At 42.4% G+C, this 15,985-nt stretch overlaps 2 protein-coding genes across 3 annotated transcripts in view; one reads left to right on the top strand and one right to left on the bottom strand.

The window, feature by feature from the left end:
• Positions 1 to 3,533: 3,533 nt before the first annotated feature.
• Positions 3,534 to 15,985, top strand: part of PGK1 (phosphoglycerate kinase 1) — a 19,410-nt gene continuing 6,958 nt past the window's right edge. The window contains exons 1-4 of the mRNA XM_004442065.3: positions 3,534 to 3,698; positions 9,910 to 9,960; positions 13,137 to 13,292; positions 13,409 to 13,553. Of these exons, the coding sequence (XP_004442122.1) occupies positions 3,634 to 3,698; positions 9,910 to 9,960; positions 13,137 to 13,292; positions 13,409 to 13,553 (417 nt within the window). The 5' untranslated portion in view covers positions 3,534 to 3,633. The remainder of the gene's footprint in view (positions 3,699 to 9,909; positions 9,961 to 13,136; positions 13,293 to 13,408; positions 13,554 to 15,985) is intronic.
• The window catches only part of TAF9B (TATA-box binding protein associated factor 9b), a 24,900-nt gene continuing 20,676 nt past the window's right edge, over positions 11,762 to 15,985 (bottom strand). For both annotated transcript variants that reach the window (XM_087426502.1, XM_087426503.1), the window contains one exon: positions 11,762 to 12,017. In XM_087426502.1, coding sequence (XP_087282628.1) covers positions 11,785 to 12,017 — 233 coding nt within the window. In that variant the 3' untranslated portion in view covers positions 11,762 to 11,784. The remainder of the gene's footprint in view (positions 12,018 to 15,985) is intronic.

Below are 15,985 nucleotides of genomic sequence, written 5' to 3'. Positions count from 1 at the left end.
TTTTTCACAGAAATAGAACAAAGAATCCTAAAATTTATATGGAACAACAAAAGACCCCAAATAGCTAAAGGAATCCTGAGAAAAAAGAACAAAGCTGGAGGTATCACACTCCCTGATTTCAAAATATACTACAAAGCTATAGTAACCAAAACAGCATGGTACTGGCACAAAAACAGACACACAGATCAATGGAATAGAATCGAAAGCCCAGAAATAAACCCACACATCTCTGGACAGCTAATCTTTGAGAAAGGAGCCAAGAACATACAATGGAGAAAAGAAAGTCTCTTCAACAAATGTTGTTTGGAAAACTGGACAGCCATATGCAAAAAAATGAAAGTAGACCCTTACCTTCCTTACACCATACACCAAAATTAACTCAAAATGGATTAAAGACTTGAATGTGAGACCCGAAACTGTGAAACTTCTAGAAGAAAACATAGGCAGTACGCTCTTTGAAATTGGTCTTAGCAACATCTTTTCAAGCACCATGTCTGACCGGGCAAGAGAAACAATAGATAAAATAAACAAATGGGACTACCTCAAACTAAAAAGCCTCTGCACAGCAAAGGAAACCATCAACAAAACGAAAAGACAACCTAACAATTGGGAGAAGATATTTGCAAACCATACATCGGATAAGGGGTTAATCTCCAAAATATACAAAGAACTGATGCATCTCAACAACAAAAAAACTACCAACCCAATTAAAAAATGGGCAAAAGACCTGAACAGACATTTCTCCAAAGAAGATATACAGATGGCCAGCAGACACATGAAAAGATGTTCAAAATCATTAACTATCAGGGAAATGCAAATCAAAACTACAATGAGATATCATCTCACGCCCGTCAGAATGGCTATAATTAACAAGACAGGAAACAACATGTGTTGGAGAGGATGTGGAGAGAAGGGAACTCTCATACACTGCTGGTGGGAGTGCAAACTGGTGCAGCCACTATGGAAAACAGTATGGAGATTCCTCAAAAAATCAAGGATAGAACTACCTTATGATCCAGCTATTCCACTGTCGGGTATTTATCCAAAGAACTTGACAACACCAATGCGTAAAGATACATGCACCCTTGTGTTCATTGCAGCGTTATTCACAATAGCCAAGATTTGGAAGCAACCTAAGTGCCCATCAAGGGATGAATGGATAAAGAAGATGTATATATACACAATGGAATACTACTCAGTCATAAGAAACGATGAAATCCAGCCATTTGTGACAACTTGGTTGGACATTGAGGGTATTATGCAAAGTGAAATAAGTCAGAGGGAGAAGGTCAAATACCATATGATTTCCTTCATTAAGTAGTAGATAATAACAACAATAAACAAACATATAGAGACAGAGATTGTATGGTTGGTTACCAGAGGGGAAGGTGGTAGGGAGGAGGGTGAAAGGGATAAATCGTCACATGTGTGTGGTGAAGGGTTGTAATTAGTATTTGGGTGGTGAACATGATGTAATCTATGCAGAAATAGAAGTATAATGATGTAAACCTGAAATTTATACAATGTTATAAACCAATGTTACTGCAATAAACAAAAAATTAAAAAAAAAAACAACTAAATGCAATGTATGATCCTGGATTGCATCTGGGACCAAGATATTTGCTATCAAAGACATTATTAACACAAATTTGGAAAATTTGAATAAGGTCTATTAGACAACCGTATTGTATTGAAGTCAACCATGATTCATCCCGTGGGGCTGTGACATAAGCCTACCCTCCCTGTCACTGGCCCAATAATCAAACTGGGCTTCTGTTAGCAAGAAAGGAGATGGCTGGGGAAAGGCTGTTGGGTAGGCAAAAGTGACTGCAACAAAAGGCTTCTCATTGCTTTTAAGATGAATATCACATCTTTATCATGGTTATAAGGCCCAAAGGTTCTGGTCCCTGCTTACCTTGCCTCTTCAGTATAATTTTAGACCTCTCTTCCTCCCACTCTATTTTCCAGCAACATTGGACTTTTTGTGTTGTCTAAGGCTCTTTCCCATCTTAGGATCTTTGCATCTCTGATACTGCTTCAGATGTGTAGAGGATAAAACTTCCTGATCTTTATGAGCTTTAATGTTCTCATCTATAAAATAGAGATAATAATAGTACCTACTTCACAAAGCTATTGTGAGGAGTAAATGAATCATGTATGTTCAGCCTGTAGCACAGTGTCTGGCATACAGTAAGTGCTCAATAATTGGGAAGTATTGTTAAGTTCAGGCTGTCAGATTGTATGCTTATTTTGGTTTCCCTGATGATGCCCTTGGTTGCTTTTCTATCTTATCAGAAAGGAATTGCTTTGCACTGCCACAATAATCCAGATGGAATGAAATAAGTGCTAAATATATGCAGAGCTGATCATGGATGAGGCCAGGAGGCCCATCTGGGCTTTAAATGTAGATTCATTTGGAGTAACTCCATGAAGGTTTCCCAAATGTACATTGACAGGATTGAAAGGAACTAATGTTTATCTTATAACTTTAAACTTGTGTCTCATTATCAGACAGACACATTTGTGTCTCAATACCAGTGCACTATGAATTAATATTTCCTATATCTTACCTGGACGAGTGCCATACGTGGGAAATTTTTGTGATTCAAATTACTTCATTCCAGCCAACTCTCTAAGCATGTGGACACCGAATACCTAGTTCCTAGCAATGGTGTCTGTATTACAGTATAGTTAAGTGTATGGATTCTACATCTGGATTGCTTAGGTTTGAACCCATCACTTACAAGATCTGAAACTCTAAGCAAGTCACTAAACCTCTTTACGCATCATCTGTAAAATGAGGATGACAGTACCTACTTCCGAGTTTTGCATTCGTTAATATATGAAAAATGCTATATGTTGTAGCACTGTGTTGTAACCAGAAGAATTACACTGCACTTTTTATTATTAAAAAGGTGGGGCGTGCGGGGGGGTCCTGGGCCTTTCCTGACTTCTGAGAGGTCTCCATTATTAAAGCCGCTTAGCAGCCTTGCGGAGAATTCCATTTTGGGGAGCCGGGAAACCACAGTTTTCCAAAGGGAGGTGCCATTTGCATCGATCCTGGTAGGGCTGCCGGGAATTCCGTGGGATGGAGGATGGCGCTTTTCCCCAAGCTGTCGCGGGTTTCCGCGGCGCTGTAGCTGCTCTGGGCGCGGCAGCAGAGACCCGGGTGGCGGCCGAGACCCGGGCGGCGGCCGAGACCCGGGCGGCGGCCTTGAACCTCTCTCTCTCTCCACGTCCGCCACGTGACGCCACCCGGCTCCCTTCCCCCCAACTTGCGGGGGGGCGCCGCCTTCCGCTCCCGCCCCTAATCACTAAGGTTACCAGCGGCTCGCTGCGTGCCGGACGTGACAAACGGAAGCAGCACGTCCACCAGCGCCCTAGCAAACGGACAGCGCCTCCGAGCAATGGCAGTGCGCCGGCGCCTTTGGGCTACGTCCAATAGCGGCTGCTGTTCGCGGCGCGTTGGGCGCGGCGGGGCGTGGCGTGGCGTGGCGTGGCGGGGCGGGGCGGGAGGCGGAGCGGCGGGGCCCGCGCGGAGCTGGGCATTCGGCACGCGTCTCTCCCGCACATAGGCAGTTTCGTCTGCTGCTCTTTGATCCCCTGGCTTGTCGCCGCCGCTGTATTGCCAAGATGTCGCTTTCTAACAAGCTGACGCTGGACAAGCTGAATGTGAAGGGGAAGCGGGTCGTCATGAGGTAATTGTACACGTGTGCCTGCGCGCCCTCGCGGCTCTGCCGCAGTCTCTCCGGCTGGGGCCGACTTGCTTTCCCGACTGCCCCAAGTTGCTTTTAGGCCTCTGCTCGGCCCCATGGGTCCTAGCCAGGCAGGGCGAGGCTGCCCACCGTTGTAGCTGAGGCTTTGCCCGGGTGTTACGGTTTCTAACCTCATTTTCCCCAGCCCAGAAATCGAGCCGTAGTTGCCCTTTAGGGGTGGATCCACTGAGAAAGGGCTCAGATTGCCGGGACCCATTTTGCCCTCTTTCCTATTTTTGAAATGCAGTTCTGTCGCCCCCAGCTCCCAGTCGGCGAGGTGGGACCTGATGCTTATCCTGCAAATCCCTAGGCCCCAAGGAAGGGACCTTGAAAGGTCATTTGGTTAGTTCCCCTTCCCCCACCGCCCTGGACCATCCCAGACAAATGAGAAACGGCCCACATTTCAAAGGTCCCTTCACAAAAGGAAATCTTCCCCAGAGCGTGGTGATTTAGATGTTCAGTAGAACCCTCTAAAGCATTGGGGGTGGGAGGGTGAGAAGGGCCTATGGTGTGGTTGGACTCCAGGCCATGGGGTTTGCATCACGATTGTGACACATGCTGGGTAATGGTAGAGCAGGGTGTGGCTGCTCATTCTTGCTGTTCTCCAACCTCACCCCACAGGTGGCTAGAGAAGCAGGATATTAGAAGTGGGGAGGGCTCTCCATGCACTTTCGGGTCTCTTACACTGCATACGTGGATCCCTGGTCACTTACAAACGTAGCTTCTCCCTTATCTGCCCAAATTACTAGTATGGTGTATGGAACTTTTACATTTATCCTTTTTGTAACATGTGGTACGTTTGTGCATGCCAGGAGCAAAGTACAGGAGGACAGTTAGGTGTGTAACTGATAGTCTTGGCTGCTCATATGCCTTGACAGGATCCAAGGGTAGTGCCTTTGGGCGGCCATAAGGGCTTGAGTTGATAGCATTGTGCAGTCTTGTCCTTTTGGGGAAGTGGTTGATGGATGGGCAGGCATGTGAATGGTGTGATCCACCCCCTTTCCCAATTTGGGCTGGTTCAAATGAGGGCATCTTTTGGATATTAACAGATACATAAGGCAGAAGGGTATCTCCCTTTATCCTAGGCTTAAACGTATGAGGGCACTATGAATTAGAGAATTGTATGGGCACCCTAAAAGTTCATGTAGCTCTCCCTTTCCCTCTAATTTCATTATGGTCACTATTTGCAAGTGGCCTTGTTGGCCTGGCTATGGAAATGGAAGAACTCAGTAGCTTATGGCCATGAGAAACACCTGGTGGACAAATTAGGAATCACAGCAATCCTAGTATTAGATAAGGGACCTTTCTACTCCTCAGGTGATCTTAAGGAAAGGGGATAGACCATATGAAAAACAAGACAGGTGGACATTGGCATGCAACTAGATCTTAGGTTTTTTATTTATTTTTTATTTTTTTTTTGTGAGGAAGATCAGCCATGAGCTAACATCCATGATAATCCTCCTCTTTTTGCTGAGGAAGACCGGCTCTGAGCTAACATCTATTGCCAATCCTCCTCCTTTTTTTTCCCCAAAGCCCCAGTAGATAGTTGTATGTCATAGTTGCACATTCTAGTTGTTGTATGTGGGACATGGCCTCAGCATGGCTGGAGAAGCGGTGCGTCGGTGCGCCCCCAGGATCCGAACCCGGGCCGCCAGTAGCGGAGGGCGCGTGCTCAACCGCTAAGCCGCTTAACTGCTAAGCCACAGGGCCGGCCCCTAGATCTTAGGTTTTAATTATTTCCTCCCATCTCCACTGGGCTCACATCAGACCTGTCCAGATGCATGCACCAGCTGAAAGACAAGAGGTGGGGTATCATGCTCGTCAACTTCCTACAACTTCAGTCTTGTGCTTTATCTCCTCTCTCCCCAGGGAAATTGGCTTGAGGAATTAACTGGGCTGGCTGGGAGTGGGACTAGAGGAGGTGCTTATCTTTTCTCCCTCTGGACCTAATATGAAATATCTTTCTGCCCAAGGGCTCAAAGTTTCATTTAACACAGATTAACCCTGAGCCTTGAAATGATTGGCTTGTCCTGTTTTGCTGATGGAAAATGACCTGTCCAAGGTCACTGAACTAGCAAATTGGTGGCAGAGCTAGAACTAGAATTTGGATCTCCTTGGCTACCAGCCAGATCCTCTAAATATTCATAATGAACAAGGACAGGTTAAAATAGACCTTTTGTCTACTGAAGGTTGCAATCAATTTTCCTCATGTAATCTGGATAAATTCTGCTTATTTGGCCTGAGGACAAGAAGTTACTTTGTTCCCTGATTATTAATGTACTTTTTTCTAACCGAGAGTCACATCATAGGACTACTTTTTGGAAGAGCCTAGGCAGCCATGTGGTGTCAGCTCAAATTTCTTTTTGTTTCAATGCCTTTACGTGGTGGTTGCTGGCAGTGTTTCAGAAATGGGGCCTCCTGAGTAGTGACTGCTTCACTTGCCTCCTCTCTTTTTCCTGCGTAAGAGAACTCGGTTTGCTGAGTCTTCTGGCCCCTGCTTTGAATTGCCAAGGGGAATTGACTGATTTGTTGAGGGAACATTAGATAGCCAGAAACTGACTGGATAATTACCAGGTTCCACCTCAGTTTTTTAGGACTCCAGTTGACTTTACAGCTCTTTGAGTAAACTTCCTGCTTATTTTTGCCATGTCATTTCCTTTCTTCCTCTCACAGGTTGCCAGTCATACTCATTTGCCAACTTGTGAAGCACTTCCCTTTTACTTGTTCCCCCGTGCTTTTTTAAACCTGTTTTTCTCTAATGTGTTTTAACTTGTTAAGCAACAGCCTTGATGTAGTAGAAAAAGAAATGGAGAGGAAAAACTGAGAGCAGAGAAAAAGAAAGTCTCTAAGACAGCCATAATACCTCAATTTTCCAGTCAGGGGTAGTGAAGCAAGGGTGGGCATGGTTCCTTTGAGAGCTTTTAATGGAACTGGGCCTGGACTCCTGAGATTTCAAGTGATAGAGACTTGATATTCTTAACCCAACTAAATCAATATTTTTAACATTTTGTTTGGAAATAATTATAGATTCACAGGAGGTTGCAAAGAGGTCCTGCAACGGTTGTACAGAGAGGTCCTGTGTTCACCCAGTTTCCCCCGTTGGATACATCTTACATAATTAGAGTACAATATCAAAGGGAGGAAGTTGACATTGAAATAAAGTGTATAGTTCTGTGCTGTTTTATCATGTGTATAGATTTGTGTAACTCCTACCATAATCAAGACAAAAAATTATTGTTTTGTTTGATCACCAGCAAGATATCCTTCATGCTACCCCTTTCGAGTCATGGCCTCGCTCCCTCCATTCCTACCCCTTGGTAACTACTAATCTATCCTCCATTTCTAAGATTTATCATTTCAAAAATGTTATATAAGTGAAATCACACAGTATGTGACCTTTTAGGATTGGCTTTTTTCACTCAGCGTAATGCCCTTGAGATTTATCAAGTTGTTGCATATATCAATAATTCATTTCTTATATTGCTGAGTAGTAGTGTATGGTATGGATGCTCCACGGTTTGTTAGCCATTCACCCATTGAAGGATGTGTCGGTTGTTTCCAGTTTTGGGCTATTACATATAAAGCTGCTGTGAACATTGAACATTCGTGCACCTGTCTTGGTATGGACATATGCTGTCGTTTCTCTTGGGCAAACACCTAAGAGTGTGATTGCTGCGTCATATGCTTAACCTTTTGAGGGATTCCCAGACTGTTTTCCAAAGCAGCCGCACCATTTTACATTCCCATCAGCAGTGTATGAGTGATCAGTTTCTCTGCATCCTTGCTAGCATTTGGTGTTGCTGTTATTTTTTTATTTCAGCCATTTTGATAGATGTGTAGTGATACCTGACTTCGAGCCTAAGGGTAAGCTTGGGAGTATTTCAGGGAAATGGAAAAGGAAGGGGTACAGATTTTACATAGATTGGAACAAGTGGAATGTGCAGGCAAGAGCAGTTTCTGTGGTGGAATCCTCAGAGAGAAGCTAAAAGCAGAGCTATTGTTGAAAAGTCTAGGAGATGATGAGGGGAGGTAATCCACAGGCAATGAGAAGAGATTACAAGTCCAGTTCTCATCAGTAAGCTATGCCACAGCAGCTTGGATGGATGAGACAGATTCTTGAGTGTTTCTGCCCAAAGAATTTCCTCCCTGTAATGGCTTGGGGTTAGGGAGCAGCACAGTAGAGGGGTGGCTTGTGCTCAGCTTCTTGCCATTAGCCCTTTTCACCATGGGCCTTCTGAAAGGCTGGAGGGGGGAAAATGACCCTTGGTAATGGGATACTCTGTCCTCTTTGGAATGCCCTTTAAGGCTGGCAAGAGCCTTGTTCAGGATATTTAAAGAAGATGCTTAGAATCAGAATCAAGTAGCCTGAAACTAAGTAGAGTGTATTCCTTTCTTCAGAGGCATACTGCCTTTATTTTTGAAGACTTTCTTTTAATTAAAATGTTTGAATATACAATTATTCCCTCAACTCACTTTGGGAAAGGCTGCTCTTCAGTGAGGTAGATTGCAGTACATGCACAGGGGATATAGAAAATTGGTGGTCTTCTTAGTAGGTCTAGGATTTTGTAATCATCTGCCAAGCCTCAGCCTTAGAGAGGAAGGACTAGTAATGGAGCTTTAATGATGGAGCACAGCAGTAGTCTTGACTAGGTCATACCTTCCCTGAAGTCCCTTAGCTTGTGATGCTAGCTGTTTTAGTAATGGTTGATCTGCCTTTTAAATCACAGAGTTACGTTTTGGAGAAGCATTAACATATACAATAATAGCTACTACTTTTATGGCACTTACTGTGTACCAGGTTCTTTTCTAAGCACTTTACAAATTGCTAACTCATTTAATTTTCACGATAACTGTGAGGTAGATACTATCATCCTCATTTTACAGATGAGAAAGAAATTACTTAAAAAGGATCCTGACAGGCAAAACTTAGACCTTACAAATAGCTACCGCACATCATTGTTTTCAGTCAGGTTGAAGTAGGCTGAGGTTCCAAGGAGTTCAGAAGAAGGGGAAAGGAATTATCAGTTCTTAAAAATGGTAAAGCAGGGGGCCAGCCCGGTAGCATAGCGGTTAAGTGCGCGTGCTCAGCTTCTGCGGCCCCGGGGTTCGCAGGTTTGGAACCCCGGGCGCTCACCGACGTACTACTTGACAAGCCATGCTGTGGCGGCATTCCATATAAAGTAGAGGAAGATGGGCACGGATGTTAGCCCAGGGCCAGTCTTTCTCAGCAAAAAGAGGAGGATTGGCATCGGATGTTAGCTCAGGGATGAGCTTCCTCACACACAAACAAAAAAGGTAAAGCAGTAATCTGTTCGGTAAGAAAGGAGACACTGCAGTAAATTATTTGCTTATGCTGGCTTGATCACTTTTCTTCTAATTGCCTGTTGGTGAGGTGGGCAGGGTCACATGTTCCACCCTCTCCTGTCAGGCTTTTTGAAAGAGGCTATCTTACTTTTATTTTCTGTGTTTTGCTTGAAGGATACCGTGAGAACTTGGTCTTGGACATTGGGTTTCTTTCTGGTCTCAGGGCCCCAGGCTTTCTCTAAAAAGGATGATATTCTCTTGATATGTTTTATTTTTCCAGTTATTGTTTTTTCTTTTGAGGGTTGTTAGCTTCACTAGGACCCAGAAATAATATCAAAGGAATCAGAATCAGGATATCTTCCTTATTACCCTTCACCCTGTCAGCTGCCACTATTATTAGATACTGTCATGCTTGGCCCGCATAGAAATCTTTAAACGGAACTGGTTTTAGCTTCCTAGGTCTTCAGGGCTAGTTCCTGTGATTTAAGTTAGGTTTTATTTTTATTTTTTAAAATTTCTCTTTTAAAGTATGAGGTACATACCTAAAGGGCACAAAGTATAAGCTCAAAGAATTATCACAAAATGATCACATTTGTGCAATTACCCAGGTCAAGAAATAGAACATTACCAGAACCCCAGAAGCCCCCTCTGGTGTCCTATCCATCACTGCTCCCACCTTCCTCCCCCCATGGCTAACCACTCTCTTGACTTCTAATACCACTGATTATTTTTAAGGTGAGTTTTGAGCTTCCATCTTATTTAACTGGCTCACTAAAAGTGCCTCTCCTAATCTTTGAGGGAACAATAAATTGATCATGACTCTTAATCTGAATTTTTTTCTCTTTTTTAGAGTGGACTTCAATGTTCCTATGAAGAACAACCAGATAACAAACAACCAGAGGTAAGGTACCTGCTAAGCCTTGAGCTAGATTTAAGATGTGTGTGAGTATGGGTATATAGGATGAAATGCTTTTCCTTTCTTATTGTAGAACTGAGGCAACTTAAGCCATATGATCTTGGCTTTCCACCAACCCAACCCACCATCTGGTTTACTTTCTTATGAGAATGTGGAAATTGAAAAAAATCATCTTAAGAAAGTGATTTTTTTTCTCTTCCCGTTATTTGAAAATTTGAAGAATTTGGGGTTATGCATTTTTAAAGAATATCAAAGTTTAAGGTTACTTGGCTTCCCTTGCAAGATGAAGAATTGTGCAAAAGAAGGATTTTTTAGTACCAACAGTTATTAAGCTTACATGTAGTTTTACAAGCCCCTGTTCCAGATGGCCCAGATAAAATCAGTTTTTGAGAATTTTCATTTAAGGGAAAAGACTTCAGAAGTAACATTTTCTGTCAGTTTAGGCTGCTTGAAATGTCTTGGCTCCTAGATTCAGAAGCAGAAATTTTCAGTGATAGTACTGCTCTTGCTTTTGACTAAATTGTAAATGAAGGTTTTTATTTTAAGTTTTAAATGAAGGGTTTGAGCTCGAGAGGTGCTTTCCAATGATCTAGACCAGTGGTAATAGAAATATAGTATGAGCGGGCCAGCCCCGTGGCGTAGTGGTTAAGTGTGCGCTCTGCTGCTGGCGGCCTGGGTTCGGATCCTGGGCGCGCACCGAGGCACCGCTTGTCAGGCCATGCTGAGGCAGCGTCCCACATAAAGTGGAGGAAGTTGGGCACGGATGTTAGCTCAGGGCCAGCCCTCTTCAGCAAAAAGAGGAGGATTGGCATGGATGTTAGCTCAGGGCTGATCTTCCTCACACACACAAAAAAGAAATATAGTATGAGCCACATGTAATTTAAATTTTTCTAGTTGCCACATTAAAAAAGTAAAAAGAAATGGGTGAACTTAATTTTAATAATATATTTTATTTAATCCATTAAGTCCAAAAATTATTTCAATATGTAATCAATAAAAAAATCAATGAAAGGGACATTTAACTTTTTTAGTATTAAGTCTTTGAGATCCACCATGTGTTTTAACACTTATAGCACATCTCAATCTGGACTAGTCACATTTCTAGTATTCAAGAGGCACATGTGGCTAATGGCTGCCATATTGGACAGTGCAGGTCTAGAACATTTTTAGATACTGGCCCCAGAATAGAGCCTGGCATTCTGCCACACACATCCCTGCTGCACCATAGCGGAAGGTCTTTGTATAAGGCAGCTCTGACCCTTCTTGATTTTCATTATTTTCTGCAGCACACAGAAAATATTGGAAATATGCCTATCAAGTTATTTTATGAATAAAAAGTAGAGAAACATGTCTGAGTAGATCTTTTCATTTTCAGAAATCCATGGAGTTGATTAACAAAATGAAGCATTAGAAATAATAGAACTTGCCAATAAGGGATAGCCCTGAAGATTAATTTGGTTTCATTAGGCAAACTTTGTACCCGATCAAGGTTTCTTCTTTATTTGGTACGAGTTTTTATATCTGCCAAATAGCATAAGATATTTTAGAAACATAACTTGTTTTTTTATTATTCCATTCTCTGCTGAAAAGACACGCTATCAGAGAGACTTTCCCTGGCCACCATATCTAAATCCCCTCCACCACTATTCCCCAATCATTCTCGTCCCTCTACCTTGTTTTATTTTCTCCACAGCTCTTATCACCATCTGAGACACACACACACACACACTTATTTTCTCTCTCTCCATTAGAATTTTCACTTCCATGAGAGCAGAGACTGTTTTTTTTTTTTTAAAAGATTTTATTTATTTATTTTTTTCCCCCCAAAGCCCCAGTAGATAGTTGTGTCATAGCTGCACATCCTTCTAGTTGCTGTATGTGGGACGCGTCCTCAGCATGGCCGGAGAAGCGGTGTGTCGGTGCGCGCCCGGGATCCGAACCCGGGCCACCAGCAGTGGAGCGCGCGCACTTAACCGCTAAGCCACGGGGCCGGCCTGAGACTGTTTTATTTACTGTTGTATTCTCAGAATCTGGAATGGCGCCTGGAACAAAAGCGTTCAGTAAATATTTGTTGGATAAATAAATGAATTTCTTCATTATCAATTTTAATTTCTTAAAGACTGGCAAAAATGAAAAGTTAGTATCAGGTGTGTAACAAATTTTGAAATGTTTAAAGGAAGTTTAATAATTTTTTGGTTAAACTATAATGTAGTAAATGTGATGTATTATCTAAACCACATTCTATATAATGCATTTATTTTTTCCTACATAAAAAAAGTGACTTAGGATCTATAATGGGTGCAGAAAAGTTACTACATATTTTTTAATTTTCCCCAAATTTCCTTTTAATGGTTTCAAGGTTTGGGAATTTTATATTTGTTATACAGTCACATAAGAGGGGTGTTTCAGGGGTTCCCCAAGACCACCTACATGTTTGGTGATTCGCTAGAAGTACTCACAGGACTCGGCATATAGTTCTCACTGCTAAAGTTTATTACAGTGAAAGGATGCATGACAGGATTGCTGGGGAAAAGTCACAGGCAGAATCTGCAGAAATCCATGCATGGACTTCTGATGCTTTTTCCCTTCTGTGAGGGGACACACCTGAGTGTGCTTCTTTCTCCAGCAGTGAAAAATACAATAATTGTGTGCAGTGTCTCTGCCCAGGGAAGCCCATTAGACACTCGGCCCCCAAGATTTATACTGGGACCTGGTCACTTAGATACCCTCCGGCTAGCAACTACCAAAATTCCAGACTCCTAGAGGAAAAGCAGGTGTTCAGCATAAATCACCTTGTTTGTACAGACAGTCTAGAAACAGTGAATGGCTGTTGTCAGAGAATTGAGGGACCACTTTGAAAGCCAAGTTCCCAGACACCAGCCAAGGGCCAACCTTGCAAGCAAGTCTTTCTAAAGATAGCAGCTTCAGGCCTGCTATGTTAACTCTTTTCTGCAGAAGGGGCAAAACATAATGAGATTGTACAATCCTAGGTGGAGGGTTAGCATCATAATTAACTTCTTCCCCTGAACATAAGCCTGAGGACCATCAATGAGTTGCCGACAGTACAATGTGAAGGAATTTGGAGAAGAAAAGGGGCTTTATGTTTTATACTAATTCCTAGTAGTAACCTTGCTCTACCTGCTGTCTCTTTTTGGTTGCAGGATCAAGGCTGCTATCCCAAGCATCAAATTCTGCTTGGACAATGGAGCCAAGTCAGTTGTTCTTATGAGCCACCTGGGCCGGCCTGATGGTGTCCCCATGCCTGACAAGTATTCCTTGGAGCCAGTTGCTCTAGAACTCAAATCTCTGCTGGGCAAGTAAGTGCCAGGCTCTGGTGCTGGTGGACTTTGTGACAGGAGATGTTGTCAAGCATGTTGTTACTGGTTCTTAACTTTCAGACAGCTCAAGTGTCTCCATTTCGTGCTCTTCCCAGGGATGTTTTGTTCTTGAAGGACTGTGTGGGCCCAGAAGTGGAGAAAGCTTGTGCTGACCCAGCTAATGGGTCTGTCATCCTGCTGGAGAACCTTCGCTTTCATGTGGAGGAAGAAGGGAAGGGAAAAGATGCTTCTGGGAACAAGGTAGGACCCGCAATTAGTGGGGGTGAGGAGAAGGCTAAATCTATAAGGGACTGATGGAAAAATAGAGGAAGCTCATGTTTATTTTTCCTTATACACCTTTTTATTGAAGTATAACATACATATAAAATGCACAAATGCATATCTTGGTGAATTATTACAAAGTAAACACACCTGTGTAAACACCACCTAGGTCAAGGAATAGAGTATTGCCAGCATCCCAGAAGCCCTCCTCCTGCTCAAGTGGTTTTGGAATATCTTTGAAAAATATGTGAACACCATTTGGGTGTAAGAGTATTCAGTGAACATGCTACTTTTAATCGTCCCTTTGTTACACACCTGGCCTGTGATACATGAGAATTATTTTTCTGACAGTATGTGATAATCCTATCGAAGGGTAGGCTGTCATTCCCAAGTGCTGTGAGCAGACATTCACAGGTGGTTGTGGGGGTGAATATCCATGCTGCCCAGGTGTTCCTCCAGCAAAGCCAGTTGTAGATTTTTTGTTTGTCAAGGCTTGAACAGTTTTTCTAAGCAACAGGCCCTAGTGTGTTATGGAAGGACAATCTGTATTCTTATTTAGAAGGGGAATTAACTTGAAGGTTGAGTTTGGTACTTTTAAAACAGTAAATTAAATTTGATATGATTGGGATTTTTCTTATAAAAGAATTACATGAGCAGAAAAAGTACTTTCCTAAGTCAAGTATAAAGGGACTATTTGGGACAGTTGATTGTAGGTGGGTAAATTATGGTCATGATGAAATTGCCTTGGATTTAAGGCATTTTTCTTAAGTGTAAAGCATTTTTCTTTGAATTGCTCTCTGAGATAAGGAAGCATCATCATCATGTCATAAAGAAACTAAGTCTCAGAAAGGCAGTCATTTGAGTAAAGTTAGAGTCAGTGGTGCTGTTGCTAGGCTTTATATATAGCTCAGTCCATTAGATCAGCAAACCTTTTCTGTAAAGGACCAGACAGTAAATATTTTAGGCTTTGCATGCTATATAGTCAGTCACAACCGTATATGGTCTCTGTTGAACTACTCAGCTCTGCTGTTGTCATGCAAAAGCAACCATAGAAAAAAACAAAAAACAGGCAAAAAAAAAATTAAAAAAGCAACCAAAGATAACTCAGAAAACAGATTACTATGACCTAACAGTTAGAATTCAAACGTTAAATGATAAAGCTGGCTCTCTGAGGATGATTTGGAATTTGCCTATTGGTAGAAGAAGGGAAGCCGAAGGTACCCTTTAGTACTTTCCACTCTTAAGGTCTTTAGTGTCTTGGGGAACAAGATTCTCTGAGGCTAGTGTCTCAATCTCCTGTTGTACTTCTGACATTTATTAAGGTCATCAGAGCACCTGCTTTTAAGCAGTTTCTTTTCTTAGCACCACAGGCCCTGGTCTTGCCTTATCCTTCCTTTGGCATGGTCTTGCTACAGTAGTAGAGTTAAATGCTGACCTAAAACTTGGTGCCCTTTTAGACTGAAACTCAAGCTGCACAGACTCGAGGGCTTAGAAATGGCAGAAGGCAACTGGTGAATTGAGGAAAAACTTTTTATTCAAGAGGTGATGAGCCAACTATGCTAGTCTATGACTTTTTTAGTTAGTTAACTTTACATTTAGTGTCCAGTGGCTTTCAGTGCTTGAAATTTCAGGAGCCAGTCATAACTTCAAAATGGATTAAAAAACAAAGTGGGGACATAAAATTTTTCCTTTATCCAGTGTGCCTGCATTGGTCTTTAGGAGCATTCTCTCCCTTCTAGTTATTGGCAGATGAAAAATGAGAAATGGCTTCTGATTATTAATTTTTATAGCACCCTTTTCATAAGGAGCTTTCAATTTGCCCCATTTTTCCTCAAACAATTCTTAAATAGAGGAGTTATCATGCCTTTTTAATAGATGGGAAGATTTCAGGGACAGAGAGCAACTTGCCAAAGGTTACACAGTGAATTAGTGTCAGAGCTGGGCCTAGAACCCCGGTCTCCTGCCATTCAGGCAGTGTTTTTGTTACTACACGAATCATCTTCCTGTCACCAGTGGCAGATGATATTCCATTCTAGAGAGATTATGGGGGCTCTACAGTCTTTAGTTTTAGCATTAGTGCCCCTGCATTCTTTGGGTCATTAGAGGAAAGCCCCTGTTCTTTGTGGCAGCCTTTTTCACCTTGATACATAGGACGATGGGAGTGGGCAGTGACTTAACATGAATATCTACTCTGTGTTATGAACTCTTCTGTGCCATGACCCCTTCATCTGGCTTCCTGTGCATCTTTGCTTAGTTTCCTGCCGGAGACTCTTTGTTCATCCTGCCATCTGCTTTCTTTCCCCTTTGAGGGGAATCCCTGGATAGTGAGCTGACATTTTAAAGCCTTATGTTTTACTTCTACTTTTTATTCTTCTTTTTTTGTAGAAGTGTATTTCTTGTTTTCTCAGATG

Source organism: Ceratotherium simum, chromosome X, assembly GCF_057802395.1.
Source record: "Ceratotherium simum simum isolate JZ-2026a chromosome X, ASM5780239v1, whole genome shotgun sequence".
NCBI classification, from domain to species: Eukaryota; Metazoa; Chordata; class Mammalia; order Perissodactyla; family Rhinocerotidae; genus Ceratotherium; species Ceratotherium simum.
Note: the sequence above shows the minus strand (reverse complement) of the source record. Positions and strands in the feature narration are given on the sequence as shown.